This window comes from Diadema setosum, chromosome 20, assembly GCF_964275005.1.
Source record: "Diadema setosum chromosome 20, eeDiaSeto1, whole genome shotgun sequence".
Classification (NCBI taxonomy): domain Eukaryota; kingdom Metazoa; phylum Echinodermata; class Echinoidea; order Diadematoida; family Diadematidae; genus Diadema; species Diadema setosum.
In genome coordinates this window covers 32,144,644-32,167,170 of record NC_092704.1, presented here as the reverse complement: position 1 = coordinate 32,167,170, position 22,527 = coordinate 32,144,644, and the positions used below count along the sequence as shown (strand labels likewise).

The window sequence follows — 22,527 nt, the reverse complement described above, 5'->3', positions numbered from 1 at the left end:
CTAGCATCAAGAAACTACCAGATATGCTAAGAGCAATCTAGCTTCTGATGCTGAAAATGATAAGCACATTAAAATTATATGTTAATCGTCTTTGTGAAAATTGAATTTGCAAAACAGAAATAATCTTCCTATAGATATAAAATCCTTTGCAGCACTATTTGACTGACATATCAAATCCAGAATGAGTTTAGTGTCCTTGTTTGTTCCACGTCTAGATACTGGCTGTGCCACAGGGGAACAACGAAGTTGTAGAAAATGAGAAAGTAGAACGTCAGAGGCTGCGAGAATTGAGCCATCACTTGGGGCGCAGGATCGAGGGCTTGATTAAAGGGGTCGGTGGAAGGCTGGATGACTGGCAGTCAACCACACCCTCTTATTCACTAATGTTTGAGGAGCTGTCAGTGGAGTGTGACGATGGCTACATTCCAAATCATGACCAGCTAACATGTGGTGAGCCAGAATTGAGAACACTGATTGTAAAGTAAAATTGAAATGTGGCACTAAGCATATAGTGTTAGCCTTTGCCATAACTGCTTTGTTGTTGGTGATCCAAGACTGTAAGTGTACTATGAAGGAGTCACGTACTGTACAAGCAATATTTTCACTCGACACTTAATGCACAATCAATTTCGGATGAAAAGTCGTAAAGTAAGGATTGGAAGCTTTTCCTTCTCGTGCAATTATTTGAAACAGCTGAGTCAGCCAACCTAGTGCTTGACATTTTGTGAAGGTTAAGTACTGGAATGAAAATTATCAAATAATCAAAATGCTCCATTGATTTGAACTTAAACCTAATAATCACATTTTAAAATATTTGATAAATCAATTAATTTCACACATTTGGTGAGAAGTAATACATGACATCATGTTTGAAAATGAGTACAACAGTATACAAATTGATGTATTCATTTAAGTAATTCAGTCACTTTCTTTGATTAAGATAAATGAATGGATTTGGTTTTGGATTGTGTTTCCTCAGTGCAGAATATGACATGACGGAGGATTGCCTCTAAAAAACTCATGCATAATGTATATTTTGATACATGGAGTAATTTATTTAGTATTTGCTTTTGAATTTACCTCTTTCTTTTCTACTGTATCTTCATGTTTTGTTCTCCTTTTGTATAGTGGCATGTCCAACTGGGCATTACTTCAGGCAGGAATCTGAAGAATGTTTGGAGTGTGAAATGGGGTCTTACCAAGACGAGCAGGCACAGAGCCAGTGCAAGCCTTGTGTGGATGGGACATGGACTAGGGAGACAGGAGCAAGGGCCGTTTCAGATTGTGAAGGTAAGATGATTCTCTGCTTCTTTCATCTCCTTTGTGTAAACTCAGTCTCATTTCCAGACACTTTTCAGGTGGGAAGCAACAGACCCAATTCTCTTGCAAAGTCAAGCAGACTTAAAATGAATAGAACTAACCTTGTAAAGCCATTTTCTTACATATTGTAATAAATAGTTGTTTGCTGTTCTTTATTAACAGATTATGTTTGATAAACTTTACAATCAATCACTGCTCTTTGACACATAGATTTTTTTTGTGGCCTTAAAGGGAAGGTAAACCCAAAGAAAAATGTGGATTGAGTGAAAGCAGCAGCATTAGTAGAACACATCAGTGAAAGTTTGAGGAAAATCGGACAATCGATGCAAAAGTTATGAATTTGTAAAGTTTTGGTGTTGGAACCGCTGGATGAGGAGACTACTAGAGGATATGACGTATGAGTGGACAACAATACAAAGAAAATATAAAGGAAATTAAACAAAAATTCACTTTTCTAGAATTATGAAAGAGCAATGGACCAACCGCTTTCAGAAAGCAGGGGGAATAATTGCTACCCTTAACAAATGTCAATATCAAGTTGATGGAATTTGTAATTTTCTTGAAAAATGGAATTTTGCAGTATTTTCTTTATATTTTCTTGGTATTGTTGTCCACACATACGTCATAACCTCTAGTAGTCTCCTCATCCAGCAGTTCCCACACCAAAACTTTAAAAATTCATAACTTTTGCATCGATTGTCCGATTTTCTTCAAACTTTCACTGATGTGTTCTACTAATGTTGCTGCTTTCACTCAATCCACATTGCTCTGGGGTTTATCTTCCCTTTAAGTGTTGTCAGACTGTGTGCTAACAAGCACCAAATAAAATTGCAAAATAAAACAGAAGAAAACTAAATTTGTTTCAAAAAACATGATTGCAGAAGTATGTCCTGACAAGACAAAGAAGAAGAAAGAAAAAATAAAAAACAACCTTCACATTTTCAACCGCAACTCCCTGTCCCATACCCCCACAGTTGTATGCTTGGAGTGTCTGTTTGAGTTTCAGTGCAAAATGTATCCATACTTTATTTTTCTTTATAGTTGACACCAGTTTGTGTCCTATGTCATGTTTTTTTTTTTTGCTTGTGTCCACATAGCAATTGTTTGCATTGATAGCAAGTACTGTAACTGTGATAGTGTGTGTGGTGCGGAAGTCTTTTCAAAAACTTCACACTTCACTGAACCATTGAGAAAATGAAAACATGCAGATCAGTGTTGTTGGAGATAGTAGTTTTTGTTGAAATTACTCTGTAAAATTATAATCAAGTGATGCTCACTAAAAACTGGCTGTGTTCAAATGATAGCAATCATGTGAAAGTTCCTCTATATGTGAATTGGCATAAAAAGAAGAAAAAAAAAAAAAGAATGAAAGAAAGAAAAAGAAGCAGTGAAGTGGTAGCTTCCATGCTTTAGTCAGTATATGCTTTGATTCCATTCCCACATTACAGTCCAGTGCGAAAAGGGATACTACTCTGCCTCTGGATTCGTTCCCTGCACCCCATGTGAAGTGGGCCAGTATCAGCCATTCAGGGGACAGACGGGATGCCTCTCCTGTCCCGCGGGAAACACGTCCATTCCCGGAGCGATCTCGTCACAGGATTGTTGAGGTGTGTCTCGATCGGATCCTCCATGTCTTCACATTGCAAGCATGCCTCTCCTTTCTCCACTACTTATTATATTCATAACTTGAAGAGTTTGTTCGCAAAAACCGATAAGTCCATATTTGTCAAATGGAGATATTTGCGATTAAAGGTCAACAAAAACAAAGAGAATAATAAGAAAATTTTTGCTTCTTTTGACCATAACTTCAAAAATGTGCCTTTATATGTAGTGACCAATATATCATTTAAAAGGTATTATTTTGTACTTTATGACAGAGACCGTACTTCAATATCTTAAAAAATGGACTTATCGGTTTTTGCGAACAAACTCTTCACTTGTTGTTTGTGGCTGTAAAAGTGTGATCTGTTCCTATCCATTTGTTTGTTTGTGTATTTGGCTGGTAATTTGTTGATGCATGAACACAGGGACAATGCAGGAATGAATGAAAATTAACCCCCACTACTGTCTGAGCTGTGCAATTGGCACATATTGAGTGACAATTGAATGGCAATTGGCACATAAAATGCCACATATCGTTTACACACTGCCCAAATCCCTGACAAAGAAAGGGTTGATTTTACCCATGTAATTTAGTAATCTTGTTAGACAAACAAGGTATATACAGCAAAGAAAATGACAACAAAATAACAGTCTGACATTCTTACTACTACAGTGCACTCCCGTTATAACGAACACGGTTATAACGAAATTCCGTTCACATTAACGAGGTAAAAATTCAGACCTCGACATTATCAGCTCTATGTTTTTTATTGTTTATTTGTTCCGGTATAACAAAATTTCGATATAACGAAAGAAAACAGCCTGTCCCGAGGACTTCGTTTTAACGGGAGTCCACGGTACTACTACAATGTCCTACCCAGGATGAACTGAAGTGAATTGCTCTGCAACCACTGTGCAATATTTATCCTGATATTTGATTGAAGAGGATTTAGAAAGCTGTAGCTCTACTAGTGAACAAAGCTCTTCACCATTTGATAGTATATAATCACTCAGAGTGAATAGTTGTACACTGTCGGTCCAGATTTGTGACATTCATGAAGGGCTCTTGAGTATACAGTGGACTCCCGTTATAATGAAGTCTCCAGGACCGGCATTTTTCTTTTGTTATATCGAAATTTCGTTATAACCGAACATATAAACAATAGAAATACATTGTACATAGAATGGATAATGTTGCGGTCTGACTTTTTACTTCGTTGTAGCTGGAATTTTGTTATAACCATGTTCGTTATAACGGGAGTGCACTGTACTAAAAAATCTCCGCAAAAAGAAACTAAGCTGTAATGATTGTAAACTGCCAATAATTGCAGTGTACAATGACCACATAGGTATCATTTTATGTAATGGAGCCCCAGATCTTTCTTGAGTATGATTCATTCCACTTTGTTTTTTTTCTTTTCTCTCTCTCCCTCATCTCTCTCTCTCCACCCCCCCCCCCCCTTCCTATACAGAGCCTGCCTAATCTGACCGTTCATCACAGTGGATCATGAACGGCATGGATGAAAGTTGTATGATCCTTCGTCTTCAATGACCAAGTGAAAAGCAATGTTTTGATGAAACCATGAACTATCTAGAAAATCAGAAAAAAAGGATGGTCATTATTTCGGCTGTAAATATCTATGCTGGTAATGTTGAGATGAAAAAAAAAAAAATGAGCAGAAATTATCATGTCAACAACAAGGCATTTTTTAACTATAACACTTAGTTTGATAATTTGTGTTACACTTTGTGACATAATTATCATGTCATTACTTTAATGCTTTGTGTCATTCTAATCACTCTGAGTGAGTTTAGTGAAGCACATGAATGCCATTTATTGACAGTCTGCCTGGGCTACAAAAGTTTTGGAATCTCTTTGAACCCTTGATGGAAAAAAAAAATCTTATACATGCTTTAAAAAAGAAAATCCAGTGTATCTACTAATTATTATGATGTTTTGTAGAATGCTTGTAAGATATATGTGTATTGTGAATGAAGTCATATGGCTTAAAGTTGTATTACTGAATATGTTATCTGCTGTTTTTTGTTGTTTTATGGGGGGTTGTAACATTATCAGAATGCATATTACAGCTGTGGTGCATGCATGATTATTATCATTGTTTAAAATTGTATTTTTGGGATTAGAAGTCTTCTCACATAAAGCATGTTTACTTCTCAAGTGCCCAATTATTTACACCTTGACTGACACTGTTCTTTGGTATAATTGAATGAAGACTTCATGCTATATCAAAAGCTGTGCATTGTTGTAAAACATGATATATTTGCGGCATGAATTTTTTGCAAATTGGAGCCGACGGCCTTTTTCGCGGCTTGAAATTTTCGCGAATTGCCACTTGCATTCAATGCATGTCGTGTAGACAAGGGCTTTCGTGTGCCCTTTTAATTTCGTGAATCTTAGTGCTATTAAAATGCACGCAAACATTCCTTGTTTTACAGTATTGTAAGTATGCATGAGAGAATAAAAACATGAAGTTGCATAAAAGCAAGTGCTATACTCATTATCTCTGCGCGAATTTGTGATTATTATGTTGTCATTACAAAAACCTACAAATATAACAGACATCTTTCCCATGGTCACGATGTAGCAGAATTTATCTCATAGTCAAGATCTTTACCCTGTTGTCTTCTTCGCTGTGCTGAAAATCCACTGACATGCTCAGTCCTGAAACAGACCATCAGTAGATATACTGTAGATTATGCAGTTTCTTTTGTTATGACAAATGTTGTTGTTGTTCACGTGCAAGTGGAAAGCTCAAACATAGCGATTTATAATTCCTTCATATTTTCAAATGAGAATTGGGCCTATTGTTGATAGCAATCACATTCAATGTAATTTAGGTAAAGATATATGTCCTCATGAATATCCTACCGGCTTGTTGGTACATATAGAGTATTGAATAAAAACAAACAAACAAAAACAAAAACTCCTGTCAGTGATGTAAAAACCAAGACCCGCTTCCTGTATGAGTCATTACTACAAGAAGAAAAAAAAAAGTGTCAGGCCATCAGGTCCATATAATCCAGTAATATGTATTCTATTACTGTACAAATTTAATGGAGCTTGAATGTGCAGCAAGAAGGCACCTTGTTGTAACTAGCCAAGGTGCCATCTCGCTGGTCACGTAGGTTTCTGCAGAATTTATTTAGAATTAATTTTGTCTAATAAATGGATGATTGCAGACCTCTTGTTTTGCCCAACCTCATACAACAGTATTATGTATCACTTTCAGATGAATGCCGTTGTCTTTAAGAGTAGCAACCTGTTCTCACATGTACTGAATTTTTCTTTGAACAATATGGATTTTTCATGAAATAAATAATCACATATGACAAACTTATCACGAATTCCACAAGATTTTTTGCTGTTTTCAATTTTAGTAGGCCGTATCAAGTTTTGTGTTATATGTTGAATTTGAAGAGTTACTACAATTCCCATATAAAAGCTGCCAGCTTTCCTTTTGAACAGTATTCCTCATATTTAATGTCAAAATAAAAGATGCACACACTAACCCCTCCCTCCCCAATAAAGAAAGGGAAACAATAACAATAATATAAGTTAAAGAAAGAAAATGAATAAATAAGTAATTAATTGAATAATCAAATGAATGATTAGATAAATAAAAATACTTTAAAGCATATGGACATACTAGCTCTTTAATTGTACATAGCTCAAAGCAGAATGCAAACAATACAACTCATGGTGTCTGACTTTCTGACTAAAAAGGGTACAATATGTCAGTGTGTGTCCAAGAGTATGGGTGTTTGAGACATTGTAAAGAGTGATGCGATAGAGAGGTCAGTACTTTCACATCTATACAAGACTATCTGCAGAATGTTTTCAGGTTTGGAGGGGGGGGGGGGGGTGTTTGCAAGACCGGAGGTCAAGGTCATTAGTACCCCCCCCCCCCCCATCCCCTTAGAAGGGAAGAACTTAACGGAAACCCGGTAAAGCTCAAAGAACAATGGATTGAGTGAAAGTAGCAACATTAGTAGAACACATCAGTGAAAGTTTGAGGAAAATCAGACAATCGATGAAAAAGTTATGAATTTTTAAAGTTTTGGTGTTGGAACCACTGGATCAAGAGACTACTAGAGTTCATGACGATTGTGTGGACAGCAATAAAAAGAAAATATAAAGAACATTCAACATGCTTTCTTTTTTCTAGCGTAATGAAAGAGCACTTGACTAACTGCTTTCAGAAAGCAGGGGGAATTATTACTACCCTTAACATAGACCCTATGTTAGTATCAAGTTGATGGAATGTGTAATTTTCATGAAAAATTAGCTTTTGTGAGATTTTTGTGATACAGATTATATACATACAGTAAAATCAGAAAAAAAAACTTTTTGTTGAATTCTAGGTTTAAAAAAAAAAAAAAAAACATTTACAAAACCCCTTCAAAAGAAAGTGAAAATGAGCATTCTAAACTAAAAAATGAAGCAAGTCGGCATACAAAATGACAGTTTAGAGTGTTCTTTTTCACTCACTTTTCATTTCATTTCATTTCATTTCATTTTATTTTTATTCTTCTCCTCTTTCCAACAGAACATAACACAGTATAAATTAGGAATCATATCACAATCGTGTACATACATCTTGCAAATGATATCAAATGATACAATAATAAAGATACATGCATGTTTACGCAAAAAATACAAGGTTATGTTTCAGTTGAAAAAAAAAAAGAACTGAGAGGTCCACTAAAAAGCAAGCTTGTAGATTGTGAACCCCTCAAGAAAAATCTAATGAAATACTTATTTGCATATGCTTAGCACAAGTATAATTTAAGACAAGACGGAACAAAATAGGAGACACACAGCAACATGACAGGACTCAACAAAATAGATGGAAAAATGGAAGGAAGGAAGGAAAGAAGAAAGAGAATGCCTACACGCTGATCAAGGAAACGAAAGAGGGAAACGAAAGAGGAAATTGAAGAGGGAAATGAAGAGGTGCTTCAAACAGCTGGTGGCTGCATACAGCCGTGCAGAGATTATGATGGCTATTTCATTAAAACAAATTCAGAGATTAATTGATTGATGGTTGGATGATGAACCCTGTGGTTGTTGGGACTTGGTTAATAAAAGCGAAAAATCAGAGAGGGTTTAACAGAAAGGATTTCAACTTCCGCTTAAAAGAATACAAAGAAGGAGAATTTTCATTTCACAACTTTTGAAGAGACTTACTAAAATAATATAATTTTTTAAAAACCTATGTTCAACAAAAAGCTTTTTTTTTTCTGATTTTACTGTATATATAATCTATGATTTTATTGTCAAAATAAGCATGTCACAAGTTGGTACCTCATCTATGAAATTACCCATATCGAATACAAAGATCGAAGATATAATATTTGATGTATTAAATTCTAAAAAAATTGCAACAAACCCATGATTCCGATGGTTCAGTCGGGAAGTTCTTCCTGTCGAAGGGGAGGGGGAGGCGGGGGGGGGGGGGGGGCTATATCCACTGATCCCCTGATCCTACCAGGAGCGCTATCGTTCTAGAACAGTCTGAGCAGAGCAGAGTGGATTGCGGACGTAAAGGGAAAACACGCAGAGTTATTCTATGTATAAAATTAGTTATATAGCGAGAGCTCGTGTAGATTGTAGATTGATCGACAAGAGTGACGCAATGGTCTGTTCCATCACCATCGCGGGATGACAGCAAAAAATACCCCAAACAGTAATGTTCTAAAAGTGGTATTCCCTTGTGTTTTGTTGTGTTTGCTTGTTTTTGTTTGTTTGTTTGTTTGTTTGTTTGTTTTGGGGGTTTGTTGGTTTGTTTGTTGGTTTGTTGGTTTGTTTTCAAGAAGACAGATAACGTGTAACATGTACGTAGAAGACTGCATTATCTCGCTCTCGGTTTGCCGACAGAAAATTGCAAGGGAGTCAACACGAAGCAAACTTCCGGTCCGTTGTAGAAATTTGACAGTATACGAAGGCATTCAGTTCATTTCGAAGCTTTGCTTATTCCCTGATCCCAGCAGATGACCGGTACAGAGCAAACAAATGGGGAAGTAGCAAAATGAAAGAAATAGCCTTTATGGAGCCATATAATGATCGAAAAGATTGGAGAATAACAGGAAAAGACACCAAATCTACCGGCGTCTCTCATTTCCGATGGAGTCGGTTTTCCCAAAAGTCTTCTTTATACCTTCGAATATTCACTGTTGGCGACCAAGTCGTTGTCATTGCGGAATAAGTCAACTGAAAAATCTTAGCTAAGAGTTTTGTGTTGTATAACAACCATTTATGTAAGAAATAGAAGAAAAAACTCAAGTGCCAAGACGGCAAAACGGAACTAAATCTCTTGATGTTGCTTGCGCAAGTTTAAGCAAAATTCCATCTCTTCGCATTAAAGTCATTTATTTGAAGATTCCAAGGAAGTTGTTATTACTCTGTTGCCAAAACTCATACGTCGAATCTGAAAGCAAAGCAATTCTCAGATTCAAAACGTACTACTGTCATTACAGTGTACTTTATTAGCTTATTACTAGCGCCATCACGAAGAAAGGATCGAAGTCCAAGAAATAGAGTCATAACAGTCTTATTCCCTTTGATCCCACATTCGATGCAGCCACTAAAACTATATGAAGTATGTGCCAAACTGGATCTGCCACGCAGATAGACAAACGATAGATTCGTGTCTCTTTGCATGATGACCAGAACACATGACTCTCAAAAGAATCCCTATGAATGAGTGGGAGACATCATGGCAAATACACGGGGATGCACGAATAGAAATTGTGCGATGTAATACAAGATATCAAAATCACTTGACTGGACATGTTTGAACACTAACATGAAATAGCAATTTGCAAAGAACAATACTTGAAGACTACACCACATATCAGTTTTATTTATCGGAAGTTACCGGAAAAGTGATAAAACCGGCTTTTATAAGGTTACAGTTTCAAACATTTTCCCAGCACTTTCCCAACACTTTTCAAACACTTTCCCAACATACAGCTCTGATTTACCCGGTGAAGTGGTCCCTCCTCGCGTCCAAATGGGACCCATGGAAAACCAGCTTAGCGTAGCTGAAGTATGGGCTATCCAGCCATCATTTTAGATGGAAAATGGACAAACAAACAAACACTTAATTTCTGGAAGGAATTGACTTTTGTTTTATATTTTGTATCATTCGGTAAAATTTTTATATCATTTTTCGAAAAAAAAAACAAGCAAAATATACTTGACATTAAAGTTAAAACAAATCTTCAGATTATCAATGTCAGCATCAAAGCCCTATCATCAAAGGCATAAATGCACCTGCGGAATTTTTGTGTGCATCTCTCGAAAAACTGACAGCTGTACGAATATTTATACAGCCAGTTGAAACTCCAGCTCTTGAACCTCCTTGCATGAATGCAGACCGAAATAAACGCAGACCAAAATAAACGCAGTTGCCTATAATATCTGCACTTCTTCTCGCTCTCCCCCCCCCCTTTCTCCTTCTGAGGTGTATCTATCTGTCTTTCTATCATTCTGTCTCCTTCTATCTCTTTATTAAAAGAAAATTGTGTGAAAGGGGAAATCACCTCATTTTTTTATTTTTGTGGTGAAATTCCTGGGTAAAATATACATCGCCTATAAAGCAGCAAAATGATTTGATTGTCCACCATTTACTGGATTTACTGAGAGAGCACGACTATACCGTTGCAGGTAATATTGGCTATCCCTTGAAAAGGTCATCTATGATTTTTTTAATGAACCCACTGCTGCCCTCTTGTGACAAGTCGCGCCCGTTTGTTGTTATCATCACTTTGGTCATGGGCATCATGGAATTCTTAAGACCAGCGTCTCAAAATGCATAACGAAGATAATATTCGATTCGATAAATCAGAGACAGGTTGGTTTGGCAGTGATTTGGATTCCCTTTTGCACATACTTCTGTGTATGTTTTTAGTGGGGGTTAAGCAACTGAAACTTTTACCCACCAAAAATAACCATACATGTGTTATTCATTACATTATATATAAAGCAAGTTTGTTATTATAAAGATCATCATAATCACTGCACGTTTTTCTCAAACTGACTTCTCAAACTCAAACCTATACCTTCTTCCACTTTCCTTTACGCTCTTTACTGCGATTTGGTCTTTCTGTAAAGAAGGTGCGTTTTAACACCGTCGATCCTTCCTTTAGCTATTTTTCCCATTTGCGTTTTATTATCTGTTCATCATACTTCTGAGCATAGACAGACAGACAATTAAATATATAAATAGATAGACAGACAGATAGATGGATGGATAGATAGATAGATAGATAGATAGACAGACAGATAGATAGATAGATAGATAGATAGATAGATAGATAGATAGACATATAGATAGATAGATAGATAGATAGATAGATGGATAGATAGATAGATAGATAGATAGATAGATAGATAGATAGATGACAGTGGTGATGATGGGTCGAGGGCAATTAGCCCCTGGACAATTACTTCAAACCCTTGCCCTGGCCCTAATACTAATTCTAATAATGCTAATCCTGAACCTACTAACCCTAACCCTAATCTTTACTCTAACCTTATCACTAACCAGTCTTTAGCCGGGGGGGGGGGGGGGGGGTAACTATCGGGGGGGGGGGGGTAGGGTAATTCCCCTGATACAATGGCGACACGACATTATTTTGCTCCTGCAACAGTTGCTCCAGTCTTATTTTCTCCAAGGACTTAGGGTTAGGGTTGTGATAGGGTTTTAGGTTTAGTTTGATGTGAGGATAAGGATTAGGGTTAAGATTATGTTTGTGGATGGAAATTATGTTTGGCTTAGAGTGCAGATATCTAATGGGAGCAACTGTCGATCGCAGGGGCAAAATAATGTCATGTTAATGGAACCACTGACACACATACATACGCACACGTAATTAATAAACACACACGCGGGCACATTACTTTTCCTTGACAATATTTTGTTTGTTTGTGTGTTTTTTTTTTTTAACTGAGCATTTTCTCTTTATTGATTCCTCTTCTCCTAATATCTCGATGACTGTACTTCTTTTATGACACAAATTTGACTTAGCATGGAACGAACCGCGTGATAGGTCAATAGGACGGAAAGGTTGCTGGTAGGCAGGTTGTCAATCACTCGGATTGACAATCTGTTGTAGTTTCCCCGCCTACCAGTTAGATCCTGGAAGGCCGACACGTTGTCTTTCTATGACAGAAAGTCATCTAGCCAGCCACAGACCAATACGGACTTTGTTATCAATTCTTCGGCTTTTTTTTTCCTGCTCTAGCGGCCTTGTATGCATACATGTGTACGACCCTATTATCACCTTATAGCTTCAACCTCCGTAGTGTCGTCAAATTGTCATAGTTTGTGTCCACCGGAAACGGAAAGCAATTTACCGCGGCGCGCAAAAGAGAAAAACGAAACACAACTTTCTACAACAGAGGAAACAGAATGTGTACAGCTCCTTGCTCACTTTCACCTCGGCTTGGACTCTGATCGAACATACTTCACTTTGTCGAGCAAGATCAGGACCAATCATCGTTAAACTGCCTATGATTTTCTTCCAGCTCCAAGCGCACATTTCGTGTCTGGAAGAGAACACAACAATCCATTATGGCCTCGTCTGCCGCCTGCATCACTTGCTTAATACTCCTAATATTCATCTGTCTTCCGGGAGTAGGTAAGTTTTATTATCTGATACTGAGTGATGCTTTACCTTTCTCTTCTTCTTTTAAAATAACCATGTCGAAAAGAGGAATCCCACATTTTGCATACCAGTAGCTGCTCTCGACTCTCTATACACCATTTTCCTCGGATCACTGCACGTTCACGCTGAAAACGGATTGAAGGTTTGAAGGGATGGTATAGCATGTATAGTATAGGTTGAGGTGAGAATTCAGCTTTTAACTTTTTCGAGATACGTACAAACCACTTCATGAAATTTTGAAGACCATACCATTCCAAGAGGAATTAAAACTTTATTTGATAAAAATCGGTTTTGAAGTGCCTAGTTGATATATCCAAAAACAAAGTAAAACAAGTCAATCCTAATAAAAGGTGGGAACCATCTTTTAGAAAGATTGCTTTGTTTTGGATATCTCAACCATGTGTTATTGGATATAAAATTTCACTTGAATTTGAATTTGAACTTGAATTTGAATTTCAAAATCAATTTTCATCACGTAAACTTTGAATTCATCTTAGAATTATATGTTCTTTCATATTTCATGAGAGGTGTATCATTATCTCAAAACAATCATCATAAAAAACGTTGGAAACCCCAAGCCCCATTTCAACCGAAACTGCACTATCCCTGTAAAGGAAGGAAGCCGCTCGGGATTGGGTTCGCTCATTAACAGGCGGTCGGTATCAACGAGACTTGTGTTCAGCAATGTTTTACACAAATCACATAATTCTATCATGTGCATAAAGGATTCAATGAGTGTATCTTCACATTCATTTTCTCACTCCCTTTAGTCCTGAAAAGGGGGGGGGGGGGGTCGGAAGAGAGGAAAATTTCTGCTCAAGTTACGTTCAGATGTCCGTATCCTGCCCAGTGGTATTCATGTCAACTTGGTTTGCTGATGTCAATGACCTACAGTCAAGGGCAGACTAAACTTTCATCGTGTTTTGGTATCTGGAATCTAATACATGTAAAGTTCTTATTAATCTATATGGCAGAAAACTATTCAGCCTTCACGTAGAATGGATTTATTCTATGTTAGTCAAGGATCAATGCTCCCCTTTACCCAACGCTTGTATGTGGACGCTTCGATCGCGATCGTCAACCCCCACCGTAAAAAGTTATCTCTTCAAATCAGAAGCCTGTCCCGTAACACAAACACACACACACTCACACACACACACACACACACACACACACACGCACACACACACACACACACACACACACACACACACACACACACACACACATATATATATATATATATATATATATATATATATATATATATATATATACACACACATACATACAAACAAAACATATAACTCGATACACGTTCTTCGACCTCCCTCCTTGAATTTCGTGTTTTTTCCCTCTGACCTGTATATTTGTTGTTTTTTTTTTCTGGTGGCAGCGGTGCCAATAAAATGTAACATTAGCCTAGCAGCCGTACTTACGTGCCATGATAATCCACAGCTGTCTAAAGAGGCTGTTTATCCTTTTACCGGCAGCTCCTCGGTTTTTCCAGGGAGGTGGCACCTCCCTGGGTTTTTTTCCGAATCTTCTGCATCATGGACCCTACCACAAATAGGGTCCATGTCTGCATGTATCAGTAACAGTTTATTTGAATTACATCCTGAACGAACTCTTTGCCGCGACGTATTTTCTTTCTCCCAACCCCCTCCCTCTTCCTCCTCCTCCTCCCCCCCCCCCCCACCACTCCCCTCCGCCTCCTCTCTCATTTCTCTCTGCTTCACATCCCTTTGTTTACATCGTCTTTGCAGAGAGGTGGCAGAGAGATGCCGCCTCCCTGGTCTTGGGCAGTTCCAGGACTGCGCTAATAAGGGGAGGGTTTTTGTACCCCCGTGAGCTTTAAGAAAGATTATTGAAATGAACACTATGGAAATATGTGAACTCTAAAAATTGATCCAAAGCCGAGGACAGTGGGAGGGTTTTTAACCTGTTCCATACGGGAACTTAGTGGCCTGCAAGTCTATGGGTATTTCAGAATTCAGTATGGAACGGGTCAATAAAGAAATGGCTTCAAGGCTAGCTGGATGCTTCAAATGACAATTCTAATGACCTATAAAAAATGATTATGTTGACGTATTGATTGAAATGAATTGAATCAAACTGAGTTACAAAACATATCACTGGACAAAACAAATTTTAGAAAGAAAAAAAAATGCAGGTCTTCCGAAATCTTTTGAAAGAAAGATATATAAGTAGATGCAATAATAGTATTGTATGCGAGAGCAGGTAAATAGCGTATGATTACATTTAAATGAATGAAGGAACCATAAGAAATGCTTATATATAATAAGTAGGTGCCTTCGGATGAAAGCGCCCTAAAATTAGGTCAAACTTTGTGAAACATAAATCATCCGTAAAGATAAAGACTTTCATTATTTGCTAATATTATTCATAATGAACAATACAAAAAAGCCGAAGAAAAGGAAAGATAAGGTAATGAAGTAAAAAAAAAAAACCTCTCTAATTCAGGGTTGAGATAATGGTAGGGCGTATATAGACATGTAAATCTAAATCTCGATCGACCTGAACGCCAAGGGATGAAGAGATAATCATGTTGGTAAAATCAGATGAAATGTTTATGAAAAATAAAGATTAATTCTGCTTTTTGAAATGATGAAGGTGCTGGGCCAACAGTGACGTCATCAGAGAAGTCATTCCAGACTTTGGTACCATGACACTTGAATACGAATCGTTTTCTGCGTAATATGTATAATCATATTAATGTCTTATTATGTATAATATATTTATGTTCGTATATAAAACACAAAATAGCAGTTCTTACGAATTGAGAATACATCATCATCAACAACAACAACAACAACAACAACAACAACAACAACAACAACAACAACAACAACAACAACAACAACAACAACAAACTTTTTTCTTGGGGTACTTGCCAGGCACATGAACCAAAAAGTATCATGTATACGGTTACGTGTTCAAGATTGACAGTAATGGGATTATGTAGGATGATTTATGTTCATCTATAAAGATACTCGTAGACATCTTGTCCATCTAATTCAAAATGTTCCTCTTTTCATTGCCGTTGTTCCTGTTTCTGGCATTTGTCAAAACATTGTAATTCCGTTGGGCAACATCCGCTTTTTATAAGAATATTATAAGGAAAAAAAAACACACACACACACACCACTCACAGAGGAATGACACGCAACGCGCTGTCCCTACGTGCAAATTATTTCGCTCACTACTCCGACATCGGCATGCGTAGTTTAGGATAGAACTGTTAAAGGGATCGTATAGTTTTGGTTGAGACCTGATTTCAGTTTTCTAACATTTTTTGATGAGCCAATGAGAAACCTCTGATGAAATATGAAAGAGCATGTGATTCTATGAGGAATTCAACGTTTATTTGATGAAAATTGGTTTTGAAATGGCTGAGATATCCAAAAAAAGAGCCATTCTAATAAAGTGTGGGACCCACCCTTTATTACGATCGCTTTTTTTAACTTTGTTTTTGGATGTTTCCGTCATTCCAAACCCGATTTCCATCAAATAAACTTTGGATTCCTCTTAAAATGGTATGCTCTGTACTATATCATAAGTGTTTTCTTGGTATCTCGCAAAAAGTTAAAAGACCAATTCTCATCTCCACCAATACTGTACCATCCCTTTAAGTTCCAGATATTATCCCTAAATTTCCGGGGCAATTTTCCACACACTTCCGTGTGGGTATTATACATGAACCGGACCCACTCACCAGGCTTTTCCCCTGCGTGGGTTGGGTAACATTGGTTATGAAACTCGCACGTGTAAACTCAAAGTTGTCTACCTTATGTGGAGGAAATGGTCATTTTCTGTCATAATAATGATAATTTATGATATCAAGTGATAAGGCCAGGATATGGTATTCTATACGTTCGCCCAAAGGTTTTAGATCAAGTGTTTATATTATATATCTTCCCCGATATATCCTCCTTTTAAGTTTTAGGATGATACTATGTCACACTATATATACAGATATTTGCAACTTTGCAATTATGGCAAAGATGATGTTATATAAGACGTGTGTGTGTGTGTGTGTGTGTGTGTGTGTGTGTGTGTGTGTTTTGTTTTGATTTGTTTTGTCTTTTTTTAATTTGCTTTGTTCTCTTTTGACTGGGAACCAAGGGGGACGGGATGTCTGTCTGGGTTAAAAAGGAAGGGTTGATTTTTTTTTTTGTGTGTGTGTGTGTTTTTTTTTTTTCTTGTTTTGGGGTAGGATAATAGTAGCATTAAAGTTAGGAAGGAGAATTATTTTGGGGGAAGAGATTTAGTTTAAATATGATATACTTCCTTTCTGGTTTCGGTAATTGCTGTGCTACTAGTATTGAACGCATATAGGGACATTATCCCTTAGTGTAATGCGCTATATAAGCACTGTCAATTATTATTATTATTATTATTATTATTATTATTATTATTATTATTATTATTATTATTATTATTATTATTATTATTATTGTTATCATTATTTTTGAAAATTATAATGCTTGATGGAGATATAACGAAGATAGCAAAGGTCTATACGTTTACTATACGAAATAAAGTTTGAATTGAAAAATTGAATATACATAAAGGGACGCAAGTGGCTTTATGTAACTGTAAGTCTGTATTTTGTCGGACATCGACCACTTCCCTGTAGTCAGTATGATCATATTTCAACAATAGGATTAAGGTGGGATTTACCTTATCCTTGACTGAGTGTAACTAAAGACGATAAATTCCATCACCCTTTTCAACCCCCCCCCCCCCTTGGGTTGACTTTGGTCTCTTTTGATTTACGCCTCGGATGAAATATGAATTGTTAAACAATGATTATTCCAACACAGTACCCCGCTATATATCCTTCACCTTATAGAAAGGACAAGCTCACCTTCATATACATGTGAATTGAGAGAATGCAACAATATTCTACAAGCTTTGTCTTTTTAGTGGGTCCCTCCATTTTTCGATGTTTTGCGTATTGTTATATCGTCTTTATCACTTCAGTCAGTTAATTTTCATTACAACGTATTTGTTACCCCAAGGTTCCACAATTATGTTTTTCTCAATTTACTTTGTTTTGATTATGCAATCTTATTTCCTGTTACCAAAGAAAGTGAGATGTTTATGTTCTTTTCGAAAAATGAAATAAATTTGAATTGAATTGAACTGAATTGAATATTAATAGAACACATTGATCATAGTTTGAGAAAATCGGATAATCGTTCAAAAGTTGTAAATTTTTGAAGTCTCAGTATAGCCATGGCCTGATGAGAAGACCACTACAGAATGTCACATGTGTATAACGATATAAAGAAAATATAAGCAAAATACCTTTTTGCTCTTTTCTCGCATAATAAAAGAGCACTTCACTTGCCTCTTTTAGAAGGCAGGGGAAATGATATTACCCTTAAGATACTTCAGTGACATGTTGAGGGATGTGTATCCTTAAAAGATATAACTTTGTGAAATCCTGTTTATATTTCCGTTATATCGTTCTACGAATGTGACATCATAAACTCTCAGTCCTCTAACCCAGCAGTGACTGTGCAGAAACTTTAGAAAAATTCATAACTTTTCAACGGATTGTTTGATTTTCCTTAAATTAACTTTCACCGGTGTGTTCTACTAAAATATTAATTGTTTCATTCACTCAATCTACATGTACATGAAGGTAAACGTTAAGTCAGTGCATGGAGTCACAGTGTATACAACAGTTTTTCTTGTAGCTACTTGGTCAGTGATGGGTTTGGAGACAGTGTTACTGAACGTTGCTATCATCACTGACCATAGTAATGAGGGTAGTTGAGTTCTTTACACTTCTCCTTTTTTTTTAATTCCACTTTATATCTTTCCTCTTTTTTTTTTTTTTTTTTCGTGTGTGCGTGCAATGACCATGTCTACGACACCAGGGGGTGCAAGCGACCTTTATAGGGGAAATCCCTTGGTCATAGGAAACGTATACAGGCCTAGCAGGTTAGCTAGGTTTCCGAACAGGTTTGAAAATAAAGTTGAATAGCTCCTGAAGCTGATTGCCATAGGAACAACACAAACAAGGAGAGAAAAGTGAATCCAAACAGACAAAAACGTCTAACTGTGGGGGAAGGAGGGGGCGGAGGTTGGAAGTCCATCCTTTTTTTTCTGCTTTGACATAATCTCATGATGGGGAAATGATGGGGAAAAAAACGAGACTAAAAGGAAGATCGCACCTCTCTACGGAAGTCATTTTCCGCTTGGGTTCGCGTCTTGCACTTCATCAACTTTGTTTTATTTATCATCATCATGACAAAAAATGTCCGTAGTACAATGTAACCCCACTTGGTCTCATGAGGAAATCAACTTCAAATTGATGTCGCTTGTACGAATGTATACGCGTGAAAAAAAAAGGAAATAACAAACTGGAGAAAGAGTAAAACATTAATGATTATAGATGATGACCGGCGGGGGAGGGAACATACCGAGTGTTCCACCCGACCTGCCCGAAGGGTTTGAAATGCTATGAGGGAGGCTATATAGCCTCCCGAAATAGCATTTCAAACCCTGAGGGTGGAACGTTTGGTACATGTTCCCGACAACAAAAGTCACTATCTGTTATATTATATGGGTTAGTCAAATACTTCAACGTCAACCACCAGCACAACACACTCGATCGCTCGCGCAGAGCCAAATTCACTGTGCGCGGGTCCTTCTGTCATTACTTGTTACGTGAAAATGTTTTCCCATGGGAGAACATTACAAAAATGTTCTCTCATGGGCGAACATAACCAATGTTCCTCCATCACGTGACTGTGTTTAGCCAATCACTAATTAACCGGTATTTGACTAACCAATTTAATATAACCATGTAAGGCAGTTAGCTCTTCAATGTACAACATCTTACAACTTTGCTATCAAAACGTCTTCATGCTGCCTTCAGTGTTTTTCAGTTTTGATATTTGGATCAATTCAATGCAACCATGATGACCAAGATGGCGTGTATCATCAGAGCAGCCTGCAGCGCTTACAAAAAAGAAAAAGTATAAAGTTTGAACCTGAGAACGTGAATAAGTACCATACTAGTATACCATATACATACTCTATAGTTTACCAATGCAAACATGCTTATAGGCCTATCTTGTATACTTCTACTACTTTACAGCATTCATTCGTTTTAACTCCCATTCGTGTACGCTCTAATCAGTCCATTGCTGGATCTTCTTTCATACCTTTAAGAACTGTAAGAATCTTTAAAACATCTTGCTTCTAAATGAATGGAGCAATACATGTGAAAAAAATGGTCTATGTATGCCACCTTATCATACTGTACATCATGTGTGATGTGCGTGATACATCTTTCTGTAGTTTTGATCTGGGAAAATTATTGGCAATCTAAGTATTTTTACATCTATATAAGTTTGCATTCATTTATCTGTCGTTATCAATTTACCATTGTTATAATATATCCATTATGTGTTTAGATCTATTATGAAATACATTCGTTTCTTAATTCATTAACATCATTGTCAACCCGGGGGGGGGGGGGGGGGCATTTCATGAAGCGTTTTGCTCGGATATTTTTCTGACAAGGGTATTACAAACTACTGAAATCCTTCCATCTGATTGGCTGAAAGCAAATTTTGTCCGACAACTTTGTCAAACTGCTTCATGAAATGCCTCCCCCCCCCCAGTTTGTCATCATCTTATCTTCTTCTTTTTTTTTTTCTGTTTTCTCCCAGAGTCTGGATGGTGGAGACGAAGAAGGAGGAGCCCCTCTCCTCCTCCCGTAGTGATTGGTAAGTTAATTCTCGCTTCTGTTGCTTTATTCGTTTCCCTCTCTACCCCCTTCCCTCTACCTCTCTCTCACTTTCTATATCCAGAGCTTGACGGCAGGCACCAAATGAATTAATGGCTATACATGTTACTTTTGTGTCTTACTGATCATAACCTTGTGATAGTTCTAATGCAACAACAGTTTATAGTGTATATACCAAAGTAGGTTTTATATGCAAATCATGTTCTACTCCGGAAACAAAAGATTAACTCGGTCACAGTAATGGTTCACATTTTAGTATATTTTTTTTTCTTTTCTGTTTTTAAATCACATAGGCATACCCCGCTTTTCTTATTTGGTACCATTAAATCGCCTGCCATGGTCTTATCTTCTATCCGTTCTCCGTTTCTTTTTCACAAACACTGATTACTCGGGGCTTACAGCCAAACTAGCTAGCTTTCATGTAGGTCCCGTCATACTTCTCTTTGTTCAACCCCATTTCCATTTTGACCAGTTATCATTACAATTGCTGTGTTATCACCATGTATATTGTTTGTTTTCTGCACACTGTTTACAAGGTAAAAGAACTTATATTATTATTCAATATTCATAAATGAGAAGTATGAAAATAAAAAATAAATTGAATTGAATTGAATTTCTTTGTTTTCCAATACGTAAGCAAAATCTGTCTGCCATCTTGGCATCAATTATTGTCCGCCCTATATGCGCGCAGCACCCCTAAAGGGATGGTTGGGATGGGGCTTCAGGTTTCCAAATTTTTTTGTGAGATAATTAAAACCTCTCGTAAAACATGACAAAGTATGCAATTTTAAGAGGAATTCAAAGTTTATTTGATGAAAATTGGTTTCGAAATGGTTGAGATATCCATAAATAAAGAGGTCCTAATAAAAGGTGTTTTACTTTTTTTTTTGTTAATAATTGTACCTTCATCGTGTTCGTTGTTTATTGAATACTCAGTAAACTTTCAATACCTCCTAGAATTGCCATGATGCTCTTTTACATTTCATGAGTGGTTTCTAATCATCTAATCATCCTAATCATCTAATCATCAAATGAATCTAATTTTTTTTTTAAACGGGAATTTCTTACTAGGGGTATGCCTGACAAACGATTATAAATTAGGCTAACAAAATTACCCCTAAATGAAGGAAGGTTGTCGAGGGGAAGAGTGCCCACATTAGTCGGGCCCTATTCAGGACCTCATAATTATGAAGATTGTTTGTGAAAGATTTGAGAACTACATCTAAACGAAGAAATTGGGGAAAATACAGAAACGCCCCCTATTCAAACAATATTTTGGTATTTTCCGCCTGAATTCAACCCCTAAACCGTACCCCTTTTTAAAAAAAATAAAAATAAAAATCGGGAACGCGCATGCGGTATCATATACTGTAGGTCCTCAATATTATATTACTATAGGTCCTCAATTGTTGTACAGTCTTTTGATTTCACTATGTTCTATTCACCTTATTCTCTGCTATCAAAGGAAATGAAACATATGTTTTGTCGAGAAATAGAAATAAACTTTGAATTAAATTGAATTGAATACAGACGACCGCCAAAGTCGGGGGGGGGGGGGGGTGTTCAAACTGCTTCTCGCATTCTTCTTTTTATCAAAGAGCCCTTCATACAATATATTAGTACAACTTAAACAAAAATATGCCGGATATCTGTTTATACACCAAACACTGAAACTATACAAAGGTATGTAGAGATGAAAAATCATAGCATAACACCCACTCTGACATTTTCATGTCAAAGAAGGATGAGCCGAGAAAGAAGAAGAAGAAGAAGAGGAAGAGTAGAGATCTGTTAGCCGAAACAAAAGGGAGAAAGGGAAAAGCGAGAGAGGGAGAGGGATGGAAGTTTGAGAGGTAAATGCAAAAGTCGGATTTACACTATGGGAAATAGAACTTTCGTCTCTGTACGTCTGTTTGTATATGAGTACATTTTAGTAATTACGTAGGCCTATATGTTTTTGTATGTGTATCTATCCGTCTTTGCTTCTCTGAGTGTTTTAATGCATTCTTTTGTCTTTGTGTTCATGTTCGAGTAAGTTGATACTCTATGAACTCTTCAAAGCGTCAGTAAACACTTCAGCCCCTGGTATGTCTGTGTCTTTAATCCCCATAGAACTCTTC

The 22,527-nt window shown here is 36.9% G+C and overlaps 2 protein-coding genes across 2 annotated transcripts in view; both read left to right on the top strand.

Annotated features, from left to right (window-relative positions):
• The window catches only part of LOC140243612 (sushi, von Willebrand factor type A, EGF and pentraxin domain-containing protein 1-like), an 80,804-nt gene extending 74,653 nt beyond the window's left edge, over positions 1-6,151 (top strand). The window contains exons 32-35 of the mRNA XM_072323278.1: positions 216-450; positions 1,129-1,290; positions 2,769-2,927; positions 4,395-6,151. Coding sequence (XP_072179379.1) covers positions 216-450; positions 1,129-1,290; positions 2,769-2,926 — 555 coding nt within the window. The 3' untranslated portion in view covers position 2,927; positions 4,395-6,151. The remainder of the gene's footprint in view (positions 1-215; positions 451-1,128; positions 1,291-2,768; positions 2,928-4,394) is intronic.
• Positions 6,152-12,521: 6,370 nt separating this feature from the next.
• LOC140243611 (uncharacterized) overlaps positions 12,522-22,527 on the top strand; it is an 80,146-nt gene continuing 70,140 nt past the window's right edge. Inside the window, exons 1-2 of the mRNA XM_072323277.1 lie at positions 12,522-12,588; positions 20,331-20,387. Coding sequence (XP_072179378.1) covers positions 12,522-12,588; positions 20,331-20,387 — 124 coding nt within the window. The remainder of the gene's footprint in view (positions 12,589-20,330; positions 20,388-22,527) is intronic.